At 39.7% G+C, this 17,432-nt stretch overlaps 1 protein-coding gene across 16 annotated transcripts; it reads left to right on the top strand.

The window, feature by feature from the left end:
• Positions 1 to 6,891: 6,891 nt before the first annotated feature.
• GJD3 (gap junction protein delta 3) lies at positions 6,892 to 17,159 on the top strand. Of its 16 annotated transcripts, none has more exons than XM_040435066.1 (5): positions 6,892 to 7,037; positions 8,489 to 8,566; positions 10,980 to 11,077; positions 11,514 to 11,535; positions 13,464 to 17,159. In XM_040435066.1, the coding sequence occupies exons 4-5, from the start codon at positions 11,520 to 11,522 to the stop codon at positions 14,402 to 14,404; spliced, it is 957 nt and encodes a 318-aa protein (XP_040291000.1). In that variant the 5' UTR covers positions 6,892 to 7,037; positions 8,489 to 8,566; positions 10,980 to 11,077; positions 11,514 to 11,519; the 3' UTR covers positions 14,405 to 17,159. The 16 variants fall into 16 exon arrangements, with proteins under 16 accessions (XP_040291000.1, XP_040290999.1, XP_040291012.1 ...); XM_040435065.1 differs by having other exon boundaries at positions 11,004 to 11,077; XM_040435073.1 differs by having other exon boundaries at positions 6,934 to 7,033.
• Positions 17,160 to 17,432: the final 273 nt, after the last annotated feature.

Here is a 17,432-nt window from a genome sequence, read left to right on the forward strand (position 1 = left end):
TCAGCACCTTGTTGAATCAATGCCACGTAGAATTAAGGCAGTTCTGAAGGCAAAAGGGGGTCCAACACCGTATTAGTATGTTGTTCCTAATAATTCTTTAGGTGAGTGTATATACCTATGTACTGGCCACTAATACATAGGGAACATCGCAAATTTTCCCAGGGTGATTAAATTTTGTAAAGATTAGATTTTTCTCTGCACAGGAAAGGGAATTCATTAGATCGCACCATGTACAGGTAGTCTTGAATCCATTGAGAACATTGATGGTGATGGTTAAAGGGGTTTTCCAACACTGTAAGGCCTGTTTCACACTGCTGTTAGGAGTTCTTTGCCAGGTAGCGACCAGATCTCTGCCAGACCCCATTACAGTCATTGGGGCCTGCACGCATTCCGGTAACATCCAGCAATGCCGGATCCAGAGAGCTCCAGCAGGCTGTTTTCTGCAATCTTCCCCATGACTGTGTAGCCTACTGAACAACACCAAGGGACCATGTAAAAGCTTAGGAGATCTTTGCAGGTGTTTTGTGTTGATTAGCTGATTAGAGTGTGACACCATGAGTCCACAACATTGAACTTTTTCACAATATTCTAATTTTCACTTTTGGGTTTTCATTAGCCATAATCATCAACATTAAAAGAAATAAACACTTGAAATAGATCACTCTGTATATACAATCTATAGAATATATCAGTTTTACTTTTTGAATTGAATTACTGAAATAAATTAACTTTTTAATGTTATTCTAATTTATTGAGATGCAAACATACAAAGATATTCTTAAAGGGGTTGGCCACTTTCTGGCTATTTTTGACCAATGTGTTTGTAATATGACTATAGGGCATTTGCTAATATATACTTTGTTGATATTCTGCACCATTTTCTATTTTCATAAGATATTCTCTCTTATTGGCCAAGTCCCTTGTGCTGTCCACAAAGATATCCTGTCCATAATATGGCCACTGATGGAGGATCATGTGACAAGGCAAATCACCTCCATGTGATGTCTCCTCCATTCAAACACACTGCACCTGCAGTGAACTCCCAACATGTGCAAGTGCAGTGTATTTAAATGGAGGAGACATCAAATGGAGGTGATTTGCCTGGTCACATGACCCTCCATCAGCATCCATCTTATGGACAGGGCCTCTGTGTGGACAGCACAAAAGGCTTGGTAAACAAGTGGACATACCTTACAGAATATAAAAAATGGTGCAGAATTTCAACAAAGGCTATATTAGTAAGTGTCATATAATCATCTTACAAATACACTAGTCAACAGTAGCCAGAAAGTGACCAACCCCTTTAATGAAAACTTGATCCAGAGTGTTCTTACCTCGGACTGGGTCGAAGATTTACCTTTCAAAAAATTCAATGATCCTAAGCACACAGCCAAGACAACACATGAGTGGCTTAGGGACAACTCTGTAAATGTCCTTGAGTTGTCAGAGCCCTGACTTGAACACAATCGAACATCTGTGGAGAAACCTGAAAATGGCTGTTGACCAACAATCCCCATCCAGATTGATAGAATTTGAGAGAATCTGCAGAGAAGAATGGTAGAAAGTCCCCAAATCCAGGTGTGCAAACCTTCTGGCATCATACCCAAGAAGACTGGAGGCTGTAATTGCTGCCAAAGCTACTTCAACTAAGTCCCGAGTAAAGTGTCAACTTATGTCAATGCAAGATTTCAGTTTTTCTTTGTCAATAAATTAGCAAAGGTTTCAAACATTCTGCTTTTGCTTTCTCATTATGGGGTATTGAGTGTAGAATGATGGGGGAAAACGTGATTTTTTTTTTTTCTTCACAAGGCTGCAACATAAAATGTGAAAAAGTGAAAGGGTCTACAGACTTTCCGAATGTGTTGTACGTAGGGAGTGCTTCCTCGTCAACAATTAAGGGGTCACAATGTCACTGACTCTTTTATTCCCCTGATCGTCAGGGATGTCAGAGGTTAAACCCCCACCAAGAAGCCATCAATATTACAGTACAGAAACCCCCCTATATACCACTTCCACTGATAGCACATGAGATATTAGGGTATAGGATATACCCATATCTGTTAATAGGATTAGGTATTTATATGAATAAAACTTTAGTTTAGCCTTAAAGCGTACATCCTGCTTTGAAATAATTTCCGTTATTGTCCCAAAGCATATTCAAAATATTCTACCGCTCTTTGTATACAACACGTATGCAGACGGTTCTGCCTCCATTGTTACAACCAAAAAATAACCAGCTTGTGCAGTCTGATTCTGCAGTCTTGTTACTCTTTTCCAAATGATTTGGCATGAAATTCAAATTACATTCTGTTATTTTTAGTGATTTAAGGCAATATAGGCATCTTAGAGGGTGGAAAACTGCTTTAATACATTCTTTGAAATTATTAATAAGCCGGTCCTGGTGGCTGATGCTGATGCACTGCCTACTCAATCCCCACATTTGTTGTGAAATGGCTCCATTACATCATCTTTACATTATGTCTGCCATATAATGGCAGTACTACATCTATGTGGTCACCATACATAGTACTTACATCTCTCAAACAGTTCTGCAGCTCTAAGCTTGTAGCTTTCTGCGTGGCCCTGCTTAAAGATGACTCAGTGCCAGTGAAGATGTCAGGCTAATGAAGACACTGTTTATATCTTGCAGATTTTTTGCTGGGAATATACGTCCAGGAGGCCCAGATAGGGAAGCATTATAGTGTTACTGTCTCAGCTCACTTTGAATTGAGATTTATGCTCCTGTTGGACATATTGTTCCTGATACATTGAAAACCATTTCTGTTTAACGCCAAATCTATAGTTATTTAGAATTATGGCATTTAACCCCATGTAACAGTACATTAACCTTTTTGGGGAAAAGTTTTAAAGAGGTTGTCAAGAATTTGAGAACCTAGAACCATTTTTCTCAAGAGAAAAAAAAAAAAAACTACAACCCTACACCAGAGGTTTGATCTGATACTGGGGCACAGCCCCATTCACTTCAAGAGAGCTGAGCTATTGTACCAGATATAACCCATGGATAGATGTGGTGCTGTTTTTAGAAAAAGGGAGACATGTTTTTCAAATCCTGGACAACATGTATATAGTTTGTATTGTTATGTATTTTCGTTATTTGGCCATATCTTCCAGTAGGGAATGGATGGCAATCATTGGCAAGGAACACAGGGCTAACCACCTTGTTCCTCCCCTCTTGCTCAGAATGGGCTAGTCCTGCTTCCTGCCAGAAGGGGGAGTTCTTGTATAGCCACAGAGGGAAGAGGAAGCAACCTGTAGAGCTCCTGCTCCTAAGAAGAAATCAGCTGCTATTGAATATATTTGATGTTCTACTTTGCACTCAGTAAGGGCTCATTCAGACGGCCGTAAAAAATAGGGCCGCAAAAAATACGGACAGCACACCGTGTGCTGTCTGCATCCGTGGTTCCGTTCTGCGGCTCTGCGGAAAAGATAGAACATGTCCTATTCTTGTCCAGAGAATAGGTATTTTCTATTATAGTTGCAGCCATGTGCGGTCCGCAAATTGTGGAACGCACATGGCCGGTATCCGTGTTTTGCGGATCTGCAATTTGCGGTTCCGCAAAGCACTACTGCCGTCTGAATGGGCCTAAAAGAAACTTTTATACATTTAATTCTGGCCTCATTCTTTATTACAACATTTCCACTGGACATTTCCCGAGGTAGCAACAGCCTGAGGGAGTACACCATGACACAACACTTCATCAGCACCAGCTTGTTTGGGGCTCACTGCATACCCATCTCAGAAGGCCTCTTCCTGTTCCATACAGCCATAGAATACCAGTCATGACCTGATATTGCCTACTGCATTATAATTGCCTTCCCACAAGTCCCTAAGTCCCTGTCCACAGTGGGGCTTACCGTCTAATTTCCTTATCTCAAAGACAACCTAACAGTATGTTTTTTGCATGTGGGAGGAAACTTAGTACTCATGCAAAAACTCATAGATCATTCAAACTCCATTTATATCTTGTCATTGGTTGCATTTAGTCTTTCAAGTTGGTTTCAACAAAGTAAAGACTCTTAATTGCCACCAAGTCTGCTTTAGCTAGAAAATGTCCTTTCTTGTGTTTGGGTCATCAGGCTTCTCACCAAGTCTTCTTCAATTCCCAAAAATATACTGTCTTGTGTTTGGGTCTTCAGGCTTCTCAATCATATTTTAATAGTATCTATTCATATCATCATCTTCTTCTATTAACTTCTTATGGTGTTAACGTTTGCACTTTATTCTAGACTTGTATCTTCAGTTGCTTCTCAGAAAGTTGCCTCTTCTGCCAAACCATTGACCTTGTCTTTCATAGAACATAATGATGTAGACAAATAGTGCTGTTTTTATTATTTGAGAAAGCTGAGAATATTTCCATATTTGCAGAGCTTTGGATATAGGCAATGGAGTGCAAAGGTGTAAGGTGGAAGTCTTCTGGCTCATCCTTCCCATACAAACAGCTGGCATTAGATCTACAAAACTGGTTACAATACCACAGATAGAAAGCAGCATGAAAGTGAAGTACAGCCATTATGAAACTGGGTCTTGACCATTGTATGAAAGAATGTGAATTCCTGACAAAAGAAAAACATCCGCTTCAAGCAATCTCTAGACAGTGTTCTTTGGCACAAACTCTCTTTAAGACATAGAACACGATTTTCAGAAGTTCTTAGGAAGGAATCAAGCTGTGGCTTGGTCATAGCTTCAGGGACTACTGACAGTAATAGGTACAAAGGTGGTAGTCACGGGAAGGGTTTGCAGGAAAACTGTTATTACCATTGAGCTTATGAGGAAATGACAACACCACAAACTCTTAAACTTTCAGAAATTCTTCTTCCAGTCTTTGGACAAGACAATTACAGAAAACTGATCTTTGATCTGCCATATAAATAACATGTTCATGGCACAAATGTTTATCCTGATACAAAAATCTCTTGCTAAAATGTTCCTTTAGATTTTTGGGGGGGCACTTTTAACTGTCACGGATCAGCGGGTGTGAACCCACTATGCCACTAACTGGCTATACTCTGGAGGGGCATGTCTAAGCAACTACATGGTTTTCACTAGAGCCTCAGATGGTGAGGACAGACTTGAGCCGTTAGGGTAGCTGTCAGGGGCTACTCCAGAGGAATCTCTGAGTCAGTGGCAGCTGGTCCAGGCGGGCCAGGAGATACCTGGGTAGGTACCAGAAGTACACATGTAATCATTACCAGGAGCAACAGTGCAGTACCGAAGGATGAGGCAGAGGCGTAGTCAGACAGGCAAAAGGTCAAGGCAGGTACAGGTCAGCAACAAGAGAGACAATGCAAGCAGGCATCAGACGATAAGCAGAGTCCAGGAATGAAGTACAAATCAGGAGCACACGAGAGTATCAGGAACCAGCAAACTCAAGAACCTTGACACCTAGGCAGCTGGGAAGAGGGCCGAGCCACTTAAATACCTGCAGGAGAGCCAGGGTTGGTCAGCGAGGTCACCTGACCTAACCCACACAACCCAGGGAGTGATGCGGTCCGCCCTTATAGCAGTGTAATATGAAACCAGCCGAACTCAGGCTGTGTCCAAGGCTGAGTGGAAGCTGTGGAGCGGAATCCTCAAAAGCAATACCACCTACAGACACAGAGCCCAGGACCGCAGAGGTGAAATTGGAAGCACCGACCACAGGTCACCGGTGAGCACAGTGCCTGGGGCCGTGGCGATGAGCGGGGGAACAGTGGCATACAGCAGCCGCTGTTACATTAACATTATCTTGTTCAGTGTGATTGCATGACTGAATGGCTTTTCAAAAGTCAAATCAGGCAATGACTTCATACCACCATAAAGATCTAATATTCTGATGTAACACAAGCCATGAATAGCCGAATATATGCACTAGTACAATGATAGGACTCAGATTCTCTAATATGTTGACATTCTGCAAACTATTAAGAAAAAATGAAAGGATGGTATTGACATGTCAAGAGGTCTGATGGTGGTTTAATGACCACCTATATTGATCACATATGGTGACCAGGACATGCCATTACAACCAGTTCATATATCTTTGCTCTTTAGGGAGGTGGTGAGCCCAACTAAAACTAATCTCAAAGGAGAATGGTGTACAATTTACCTTTCATAGAGGCCACACTGCAGACTTCTAAATTTTCCAAAACTAGCAATGGGGGGACATTTTAAAATGATTCAGGGTAGCTGCCTAGTGTTAGGTCTTCTTAATTGCTTCCAACATATCTAAGACTGGTCATCAAAATTACCAGGGTTTACCATATTATAAAGCAGTATAGATGGAATCTATACCATATTTTGATAGAGTTGACCGAAACCCAATTACTTTTGTGTCATTCCCTTATATCTCAGGCTGCCAACTCGATTGTTCATTGACTGCCAGGGTGACCTAATAAAGAAGGACCCTCTAAATCACAAGGTGACAGTTAAGATGGCTGACAAGAAGTAGCAGTCAACCAGCTACTTCCTGTCCCTAAAACTGAAGACAGGTAAGGCGTGGAGTGAGTTTATCTCAGAAGAGAAGTTATTGCACAGGAGCAATGTGAATAGAAGTTGAATTCTGCTTTATTACCTGGAAGTGACTTTCATTGAGTGGGATTAATTCAATTCTTTATTTTAACCATTCAAGGATCTCTGCATGAGAGCATTATTTTAGGTTTGACAATATACTCCCCAATTTTTTTTTTTGTTATATGATGGAAGTTGTATTATCTTTGAGCTAGGAAAACAGACATTTCTTTATGGAGACACCAGTGTATATATGAGAGTCAGTGGGTTGAAGAATGAACTCTGAGCCTTATGTAAACACTTGTAGTTCTACATGCAGAGCAGTCCTACCATGAAGCAGTAGACTGAGCTTGTATGCACATAGTAAGATGTCCCTTTAAGGGAGGTGGGGTCAGACAGAGCCTAAATATCACTTCATCCTGATACTGTCCAGGGAAAATGAAGTGAAAGTTGCTCTGAAAGCTCCAGGCTATAAGCGTGCACTGCTGGGAAAGGCAAAGTTTTCCGTCATGTATACTCTAATATGTAGGTAAGTCCAGATTTTGAAGAGCCAACAGAAGATCACAGTTTGGGATATTTATTGGAACATATTGTGCTAAGTATTGCAGTGTCAGGAATGGACAGTATTATAAAACTGCTGTTTTATATAGAGAGGTTATTGAACTGGTGTCCCTATAGTTTACATGCGTGGTTTCTCTGTGTAGTTGGAGATATTATTGTGTGGAAACAGATGGTTAGTACATTTGTGCCAGTGTAGGAAATGTATGAATCTAAAGAAGATTGTTAAATTATACAGGGGTCTGTAACACAAGAAAGTGAAAGAACATATCGTGGGGTGTGTATGTGTATTAGACAGAAGGTAGGGATATGTATCTTGTGTAGTTTGGGTATTAGGGAGAGTAAGAGGTATATATCTAGTGCTGATACACGTGAAGGTGAAGAGCGGTATTTATCTTGGTGTTGATTTGTGTGTCTTGTCTATGTATTAGGAGAACTGAACATATCATTACCATTTATCTCTGTATAAGGTGGAGAGGCATGTATCCTGGTGTCTGGGTATTAGGTGGAGGGGTATGTATCTTGATGCTGATGTATTAGATGGAGAGGTATTTATCTTGTTGCCTGTGTATTATAACAGGAGAATTACCATATTATCTTGTCTATGTATTAGGAGAAAGAAACATATATCTATCATGGTGTCTATCTATCAAGGAGGAGATTTATGTATCTTGAAGGCTCTGTGTTAGGATGAGATAAGAGCATATATAGTGGTATCTGTGTATTATGAGGGGATATGGATCATGGTTTTATGTATCCTGGTGGCCCTGTGTTAGGATGACATGGGAAATGGTTATCTTTGTGCATGTGTATTATGAGGGGACATGAATGTGTCTTAGTGTGTGTATTAAAAGATGGGGTGGTGTAACCATTCTGGTATGTGTGTATTGGGTTGAGGTAAGATATTTGTGTATTGGGAGAAGGTTAGAACTGGTTTAGAAATCAAAATTATTGTTACATTGTGAATATCTTCATAAGAATAATCTCCGAGTGAAAAAGCTCAAAACTATCAATGATAACAGTTTCATTGTTGGTAAATTTGTCTTCCATACATAAAACCGATCCCTATGGTATTATCTAGTGGAAGGAGAACATCATGCTAGTGGTCATACTGGACTTTTTTAACGATAGGATTGAATATACATAAATTCATCTTTAGAGCAGTAAATACCAAACTTATTACCATGGGAAAATCCCTGAATTATTACTACTCCTGGGGGATTCCTACCTCTGAGGAGCAGGAAATGATCCAGTCAAATAGTTTCTCCAAGATTTGTTTCTGTTTTGCTTGTCCCTCGAAAACTTTGAAAAGACTAAAATCCGCATGTCAGGGAACCATGCTTTGGAAATATTACTTTAGAGGTCTGCATCTTAATGTTTTTGTATTAGGAATAAGTATGTATTTTTTTGTCTGTGTATTAGGGAGCGGTATGTACGGTATCTTGGTGTCTGTGAACTAGGAGAGGTATCTATCATGGTTTTTGTCTATTAGGAGGAGAGGTATGTATCTTAATTCTTGGACATTAAGTAGAGGTATGTATCTTTGATAGTGTCTGTATATGTGATGGAAAAGAGAGATACGTATCTTGATACTATAAGAAGGTGGTGAGTGATATATGATCTGGTGTCAGTTCACTAGAAATGGCTGATAGGTATGTAACTTTGTGTCTGGGTATGAGGCTACATTCACACGACTGTATACATTTTGTGGTCTGCCAAATACGGATACCATCAGTGTGCTGTCCGCATCTGTATGCCCATACCACAAATTATATATAATATGTCCTATTATTGTCTGCAAAATGCGGACCAGAGACCCACTGAAGTCAATGGGTCCAAGAAAAAAGCAGACGGCTCACAGACGGTATCTGTATTTTGCGGATCCGCAATCATGTGAATGTTGCCTTAGGAAGAAGTATGTTGTTTGCATCATGAAGGGTAGAAAGTTTTATCCCAATGTCTGTGTATTAGATTGGATGTGTATTTTATTCAAGAGGTAAAACGTATCTATCTCGGTTTCTCTATTATGAGAAAGGAAGAGCTATGTATCTTGGTGTGTCTGTGTAAAAGGTGGAGGGGAGAAGTATGTAATGTCTGTGTATGAGAAAAAGGTGTGAAGTATATATCTTAGTGTTTGTGTATTAGATAGAGAGGTATGTATCTTCATGTCTGTGTATAGTATCAGGTGGTGAGGTACCGTATGTAAAGTATCTTGGTGCCTGCATTAGATGGAGGTGAGAGGTATGTATCTTGGTGTCTGTGTATTAGGTGGAGAGGTAAGTAATTTATCTTGGTGTCTATGTATTAGGTGGAGAGGTATGTATCATAGTATCTGTGTATTAGATGGAGAGGTATGTATCTTATTGTCTATTAGGTGGATAGGTATGCATCATAGTGTCTGTGTATTAGATGGAGTGATATGTATTATAGTATCTGTGTATTAGATGGAGAGGTATGTATCATAGTGTCTGTATTAGATGGAGAGGTATGTATCTTGGTGTCTGTGTATTAGGTGGATAGGTATGTATCATAGTGTCTGTATATTAGATGGAGAGGTATGTATCAGTGTCTGTGTATTAGATGGAGAAGTATGTATCAGTGAGGTATGTATCATAGTATCTGTGTATTAGATGGAGAGGTATGTATCTTATTGTCTATTAGGTGGATAGGTATGCATCATAGTGTCTGTATTAGATGGAGTGATATGTATTATAGTATCTGTGTATTACAGAGGTATGTATCATAGTGTCTGTGTATTAGATGGAGAGGTATGTATCATAGTGTCTGTGTATTAGATGTAGAGGTATGTATCATAGTGTCTGTGTATTAGAGAGGTATGTATCATAGTGTCTGTATATTAGATGGAGAGGTATGTATCAGAGTGTCTGTGTTAGATGGAGAGGTATGTATCATAGTGAATGTATATTAGATAGAGAGGTATGTATCATAGTGAATGTATAGTAGATGGAGAGGTATGTATCATAGTGTCTGTGTATTAGAGAGGTATGTATCATAGTGTCTGTGTATTAGATGGAGAGGTATGTATCATAGTGTCTGTGTATTAGATGGAGTGATATGTATCATAGTGTCTGTATTAGATGGAGAGGTATGTATCATAGTGTCTGTGTATTAGATGGAGAGGTATGTATCATAGTGTCTGTGTATTAGATGGAGAGGTTTGTATCATAGTGCCTGTGTATTAGATGGAGAGGTATGTATTATAGAGTCTGTATATTAGATGGAGAGGTATGTATCATAGTGTCTGTGTATTAGATGGAGTGATATGTATCATAGTGTCTGTATATTAGAAGGAGAGGTATGTATCATAGTGTCTGTATTAGATGGAGAGGTATGTATCAGTGTCTGTGTTAGATGGAGAGGTATGTATCATAGTGTCTGTATTAGATGGAGAGGTATGTATCATAGTGTCTGTATTAGATGGAGAGGTATGTACAAAGTGTCTATATATTAGATGGAGAGGTATGTGTCATAGTGTTTGTATATTAGATGGAGAGGTATGTATCATAGTGTCTGTGTTAGATGGAGAGGTATGTATCATAGTGTCTGTGTATTAGAGAGGTATGTCTCATAGTGTCTGTGTATTAGATGGAGAGGTATGTATCATAGTGTCTGTGTTAGATGGAGAGGTATGTATCATAGAGTCTGTATATTAGATGGAGAAGTATGTATCATAGTGTCTGTATTAGATGGAGAGGTATGTATCATAGTGTCTGTGTATTAGAGAGGTATGTATCATAGTGTCTGTATATTAGATGGAGAGGTATGTACCTAGGTTTTTGTGTATTAGTTGGAGATGAGAGATATGTATTGTAGTGTATGTGTATTAGGTAGAGGTGAGAAGCTTATTAGTTTATACTGAGTATATGACACTGATTAACCATTTAACTTCCAGTTTCCAACATCATCTTCTCTACAGTTTACCCGCCATTGTCCCCACCAAGTGAAGGGTGGACAAAGCTGTGCTTGATGCCTCAGCAAGACAGTTGAGAGGTATGCGCTAAATGTAGACTTTCTTATCTTGTATCAGTCTGGGAGAGTGGGACAGTGCTGCACAACTACAACATTAACCCCTTCCAAACCACAGGGATCAGCGAAGCATCACCTGCTGCATCCACAAGCTGGGATGTGGATAACCATTACTGAGACAATCACATGTAACAAGTTCCTTGTAGAGAGATAGCCAACATACACCTCTAACTATAATCAGACATGTACTAACAACTTTTATAATGGTGCACATATGTGAAACATGCTAATTCACCTGAATTGGCATTCAAAGATTAAAAAGTAAAGGGAGCCTAAAATTCTAACCTCAGATCTGAATTATAACCAACATAGAAATGCATTATAACATTTACTGTAAAATTCGGGGTCTTAACTGATTCTATTCTCTTTTGTATCTCTGTATGTATGGTCTTTATGATAGATCTCCATGCAAGCCAGAAAAGGTATATATACACTTAAGTAATGCTCAAGGTTTAAATCCTATTTTGTGGGCCACAAATGAAAATATATCTTTGGGGTATGTACAGAAATGAACTTGTATTTATAGTTTGATGTGAAAATCATAAACTATGACATTATATATATATATATATATATATATATATATATATATACAGTACAGACCAAAAGTTTGGACACACCTTCTCATTCAAAGAGTTTTCTTTATTTTCATGACTATGAAAATTGTAGATTCACACTGAAGGCATCAAAACTATGAATTAACACATGTGGAATTATATACATAACAAACAAGTGTGAAACAACTGAAAATATGTAATATTCTAGGTTCTTCAAAGTAGCCACCTTTTGCTTTGATTACTGCTTTGCACACTCTTGGCATTCTCTTGATGAGCTTCAAGAGGTAGTCCCCTGAAATGGTTTTCACTTCATAGGTGTGCCCTGTCAGGTTTAATAAGTGTGATTTCTTGCCTTATAAATGGGGTTGGGACCATCAGTTGCGTAGAGGAGAAGTCAGGTGGATACACAGCTTATAGTCCTACTGAATAGACTGTTAGAATTTGTATTATGGCAAGAAAAAAGCAGCTAAGTAAAGAAAAACGAGTGGCCATCATTACTTTAAGAAATGAAGGTCAGTCAGTCAGCCGAAAAATTGGGAAAACTTTGAAAGTAAGGGCTATTTGACCATGAAGGAGAGTGATGGGGTGCTGCGCCAGATGACCTGGCCTCCACAGTCACCGGACCTGAACCCAATCGAGATGGTTTGGGGTGAGCTGGACCGCAGAGTGAAGGCAAAAGGGCCAACAAGTGCTAAGCATCTCTGGGAACTCCTTCAAGACTGTTGGAAGACCATTTCAGATGACAACCTCTTGAAGCTCATCAAGAGAATGCCAAGAGTGTGCAAAGCAGTAATCAAAGCAAAAGGTGGCTACTTTGAAGAACCTAGGATATGACATATTTTCAGTTGTTTCACACTTGTTTATGTATATAATTCCACATGTGTTAAATCCTAGTTTTGATGCCTTCATAGTCATGAAAATAAAGAAAACTCTTTGAATGAGAAGGTGTGTCCAAACTTTTGGTCTGTACTGTGTATATATATATATATATATATATATATATATATATATATATATAAAAATATATAAATATGCTAATAAATATATATATATATATATATATATATATATATAATTTTTATTTTTGTACATACTCCCAAACTACATGTTGACTAACACACACAGATATTTTAATATGTTTTTCATGGTTTATTCACTCCATGTGTGTTCATATTAAGCAATTGTATTTTAGAAAATAGATTACTAATGGTACCGTCAGAAATCTATATGTTGGGGTGATGATATTTCATCTTGGTGTTCACCTAACACAACACTGTGTTTCTTTAGAATTCCCAGTTAAGATATAAAAAATAATAAAAATAGCATTCACTGGCAATATCAGTGTTGACAGTATCACTGAAATCAATGCATTCTAGTTCATCAATTTGCAGCTTCCACACAACATGTGTATTTTGTGGATGTGAGATCTACATATATGGATATGTCCAGTTGAGAAACCATTAAACTACTACTGTATTTAAGTAATTACAGTTCTATATTGATGTGGGAAATAGAGATTTAGGTCTTATTACTTTAATCGTAGTATAATGATAAAATTATTTTATTATTAACTATATAAATAAAATATAAAAATCTAATAAATACATTTGGAATTGTAGATCAATTTAAGGTTATAATCGCAGCCATCGAAATATGGTCTTTGTTCTGGTGGATAATATCAGCTCAGTTTCTGGGAAGTAAATAAAATATAATATATAAAATATTAGAATTGAAAGAATTTGCAAATATAAAAAGATGTATTAATACTGTTAATGTCATTTTGTCCTCTGCAGAACAAGCATCCAGAATAAGATTCGACATGGGGGAGTGGGGCTTCCTGAGCTCATTGTTAGATGCAGTGCAGGAGCATTCTCCCATGGTGGGACGATTCTGGCTGGTGGTGATGCTGATTTTCCGCATACTGATTCTGGCCACAGTGGGCAGCGATATGTTTGAAGATGAACAGGAGGAATTTGTGTGTAACACTTTGCAGCCTGGTTGTCGGCAGGTGTGTTATGACCAAGCTTTTCCCATCTCGCACTACCGATTCTGGGTCTTCCACATTGTGCTGCTGTCAGCTCCAGCAGTGCTGTTTGTTATATATTCCATGCACCAGAATGCCAAGATAGGAAGAGATGCTGCTGAAGAAGAGGAGGCTCAGCATGGACGACAAGCCAGTATAAGATCTAAATTAAAGTCTGAGCAGCGGGGACGCCACATAAGGACTTTTTACATCATCAATGTGGTGATGAGGATACTGGCAGAGGTGGGTTTTCTGGTAGGACAATGGCTTCTCTATGGGTTTAAAGTATCCCCGGAGTATGCTTGTGTGCGCTTACCCTGCCCAAACACAGTAGACTGTTTTGTATCCAGACCAACAGAAAAGACCATTTTTCTACAATTCTACTTTGTGGTAGGGATCATCTCTGCAATTCTCAGTCTGTCTGAACTGCTGCACATTCTGGTGAAAGGAAAATGTCGCTCCAGGGATGGTCTGGGACCTACCCCACCTCCAGCCTATGAGAGGGATAACTGGTCCAACAGAGAACATGAGAGGACAAATCATTTTCTTTTGCAGAGGCAAACTAATGATGAGCGACGGGCTAGCGGAGCTGGTGGCCACCGGCTTTCCATTGCATATCCTCCAGGCAGTGCCTACAAGCTTAAAGTGACCCCTAGCACAGCTATCAGCAGTAAGTCATCCAGACTGATCAAAGGGGACTTAACAGTATAGAGAAGGCATGAAAGTAACAGAGGCACTCCGAAAGATACCATCATAGTGGAGTGATGACCACCATCTTGTCTGTCTGGATGATTTGTGTCCTTGGTTCCGTACACAGGACTCTAAAAACAACTCTTACAGTATTTTGTGTAACCAGTTCAAACATTTAGAGTGTAATCGACTTATATTGTAAGAGAGAGAGACTATTCACAAGGTGCCTTTTTGGTTTTAGAGTCTCATTGTGTGATCTTTATTGCTATTTCAGTAGACAGATGCAAATCTAAACCCTGGTCGTTGAAACTGTCAATGAAGCTAATGAGGCGTAAAGTGGTAGAACACTCAAAAATGTGGTCACCTAGCTTAAAAAAGAAAAAGCACTATAGTTCTAAGCTATAACTGCCTGAAACAAAATGCTGGCAGAAAGCAGCATTATATCACTAATACAGCCTTTGGAAACGCTCAGATTTCCTATACAGAGCAGTATGAATTCTGCACGAGACCAATTGCACTAAACTAGGCAAATAAACTTACTTCACTGGCATCGCCCACACAGATTATAAAAAGGACCAGATCTAATAAAGTGTCAGGATTTATGGTGGGCAGGCTGGGATTTGTATATCATAAGTCTCTATACTTCAGTGGAATGTGTACAGAGAATTCTACCGCTGAGCCTGAGTATCACCAGCACAAGACAAAGATACCATCCGCGTCTCCCTTAAATGGCAAATAAATGGAAAAAGTCAGACGGCTTGTTAAATAGACACATAAAAGTAAAAGCCTTCCACATAAGCAAAAACCGTCATGACGTCTGTATCTTGTACCTTCTCTGTAGAGGGAAACAAGGTACACAAATAAGACATACTCACATACACAGTATAGTTACAGCAAATAGCTGATTACTAGTTAACTGCAGCTTGTTAAAGGGTCCTGAATCCTCTTCTCTAGCGTCCTCCCTGGCATTTTACTAGAGAGTCATTTTACGGCAGTCTATGATATCCCCTGCACCTAATTTATGGCAAGATGCAGGACTCATCATCAATTAGACGTATCCTCCGGCAGTCCGCGCGCCTATACGGAAATCTACGGCAGCTCGTAGTTGAGTTAGATTTCAGTCTTCTTTTACGCCGAAACTGGTATAAAAGAAGACAAATGCGCCGGGCCGGTGGCCCTGTCCCCTTGCCACGCCCCTTCCCTAGATTTAGGTGCAATGGCATTGACACGGGGTTTGCAAGTTTTTTACACCAGAAAACTGGCAAAGAGGGAATGATACATTTCCACCTATGCCTTTGTGAAACTAAATGGCATAAAAAAATAATAATAAAATGATGCCACACCTGTCCACAAATTGTGTGGTATTACAACCCACCCCCATTAATTTCAACAAAGCTGATCTGCAGTGCCAGACACAACCCTTAGACAAGTGTACAGCGATCGACTATTTCCAGAACTGCCATAGAAATGAATGGAGCGGCCTCGCGCATGTGCGACTTGCCGCTGTGCTCATTTCACGGGGGCTGCAGAGGGTACGCAATAGATGTTAAAAGCCTCCTCTCTGGGGTCCTTCCTGGTGTTTCACTAGTAAATAAAGATAATGGGGGTCATTTATCAGAGACCGGTTTTGTACGCCAGTCTTTGATAGCCCCTGTGCTGCTGGAGGAAGTGCCTAAGGCCTTGTCCTAAATTAGGTGCACCTCCGGCAGTCCATGTGCCTGGAGTAGTGGCCCTGGCTGGAGTAGTTTTCATTCCTCTTTTAATACCTGTTTCTGGGCATAAATGTTAGTAAATTTGTGGGGCTGATGTTCCTGTCCAGGCCCCCACCATCGTCCGCCACTCTCATTTGTGAACTGAGGGATTTAGGGGGTCATTTACTAATAGATATACGTCACCTTTTATGCCTGTTTTAGGTGTAGAAAATGGTCTAAATGTTAGACAGCAAAGGAAGCTGGCATAAATTTAGACAGGCGGTGGATATGCCTAAATTATGTAGAGGCCGGAACCACTACATAAATTGGCACATCCACCGCCACCTAAAGGGGTATTAAGACCAGCGTCTAAACTGCCGGCCTTAAATAACCCCCTTAGTTTACAGATGCTGGTGGGCATGGGATAGAGCTTAGGGATCTGTGCAGCCCCTCCTCTGTCGTGTCATCCGCATTAGTGAGAAGAAGTATAATCTAGGGCAATCCACCCCATCCTCACCAGTTATCGTGAAACTACTACTCCCGGACTTGGAGAGCTACGGGTTGGGGACCACTAACACTATTATGCTGAGAAGTCCCCTACTAAAAGTTCTTTTGCACTAAAAATTGATAGATTTGAAAGCAGCGTTTCTAAAATTGCACGCATTGTACATATGTATATATTAGCAGCACAACATTAAACTGGATAGTGTGAGGAATAGCTTGCAGACACGAGGAGCGTAGGACAAGCAATAGCGTTTCTTAAGACTCTGTCATATGAGATTGTCGGTCATTGTGTCTTACTTTGTGATTATTGGCTTTTTATGCAAATACATTTTTTTTTGTAATGTGTTTCAGTATGGAAATCTTTTACAGCAGACACGTAGCAGACATAGGAGTTACTGCATCCACTAGTTATGGCTTCCAATATCATGGGATAACGCCACAATACATATTCTGTAGTAAAAGTATTTAATCTAATCTAATCTGGTAACCACTATTGTTAGGAGATTGGGTGATACCTAGTCCATTCATTACAATCCCAAAGACATGGACATTATAAGCATCACTCTTAGGGTCCATTCACACGTCCGTTGTTTCTTTGCTGATCTGTTCCGTTTTTTGCTGAACAGATCTGGACCAGATCTGGACCCATTCATTTTCAATGGGTCCTGAAAAAAAATCAGACATTGAGCTGTCCGTTTTTTTTCAGGACCCATTGAAAATGAATGGGTCCAGATCTGGTCCAGATCTGTTCAGCAAAAAACGGAACAGATCAGGAAAGAAACAACGGACGTGTGAATGGACCCTTAGGGTCTATTCACACGTCCGCAATTTCGTTCTGCATTTTGCGGAACGGA

Source organism: Bufo bufo, chromosome 6 (genome assembly GCF_905171765.1).
Source record: "Bufo bufo chromosome 6, aBufBuf1.1, whole genome shotgun sequence".
In the NCBI taxonomy this organism is placed as follows: domain Eukaryota; kingdom Metazoa; phylum Chordata; class Amphibia; order Anura; family Bufonidae; genus Bufo; species Bufo bufo.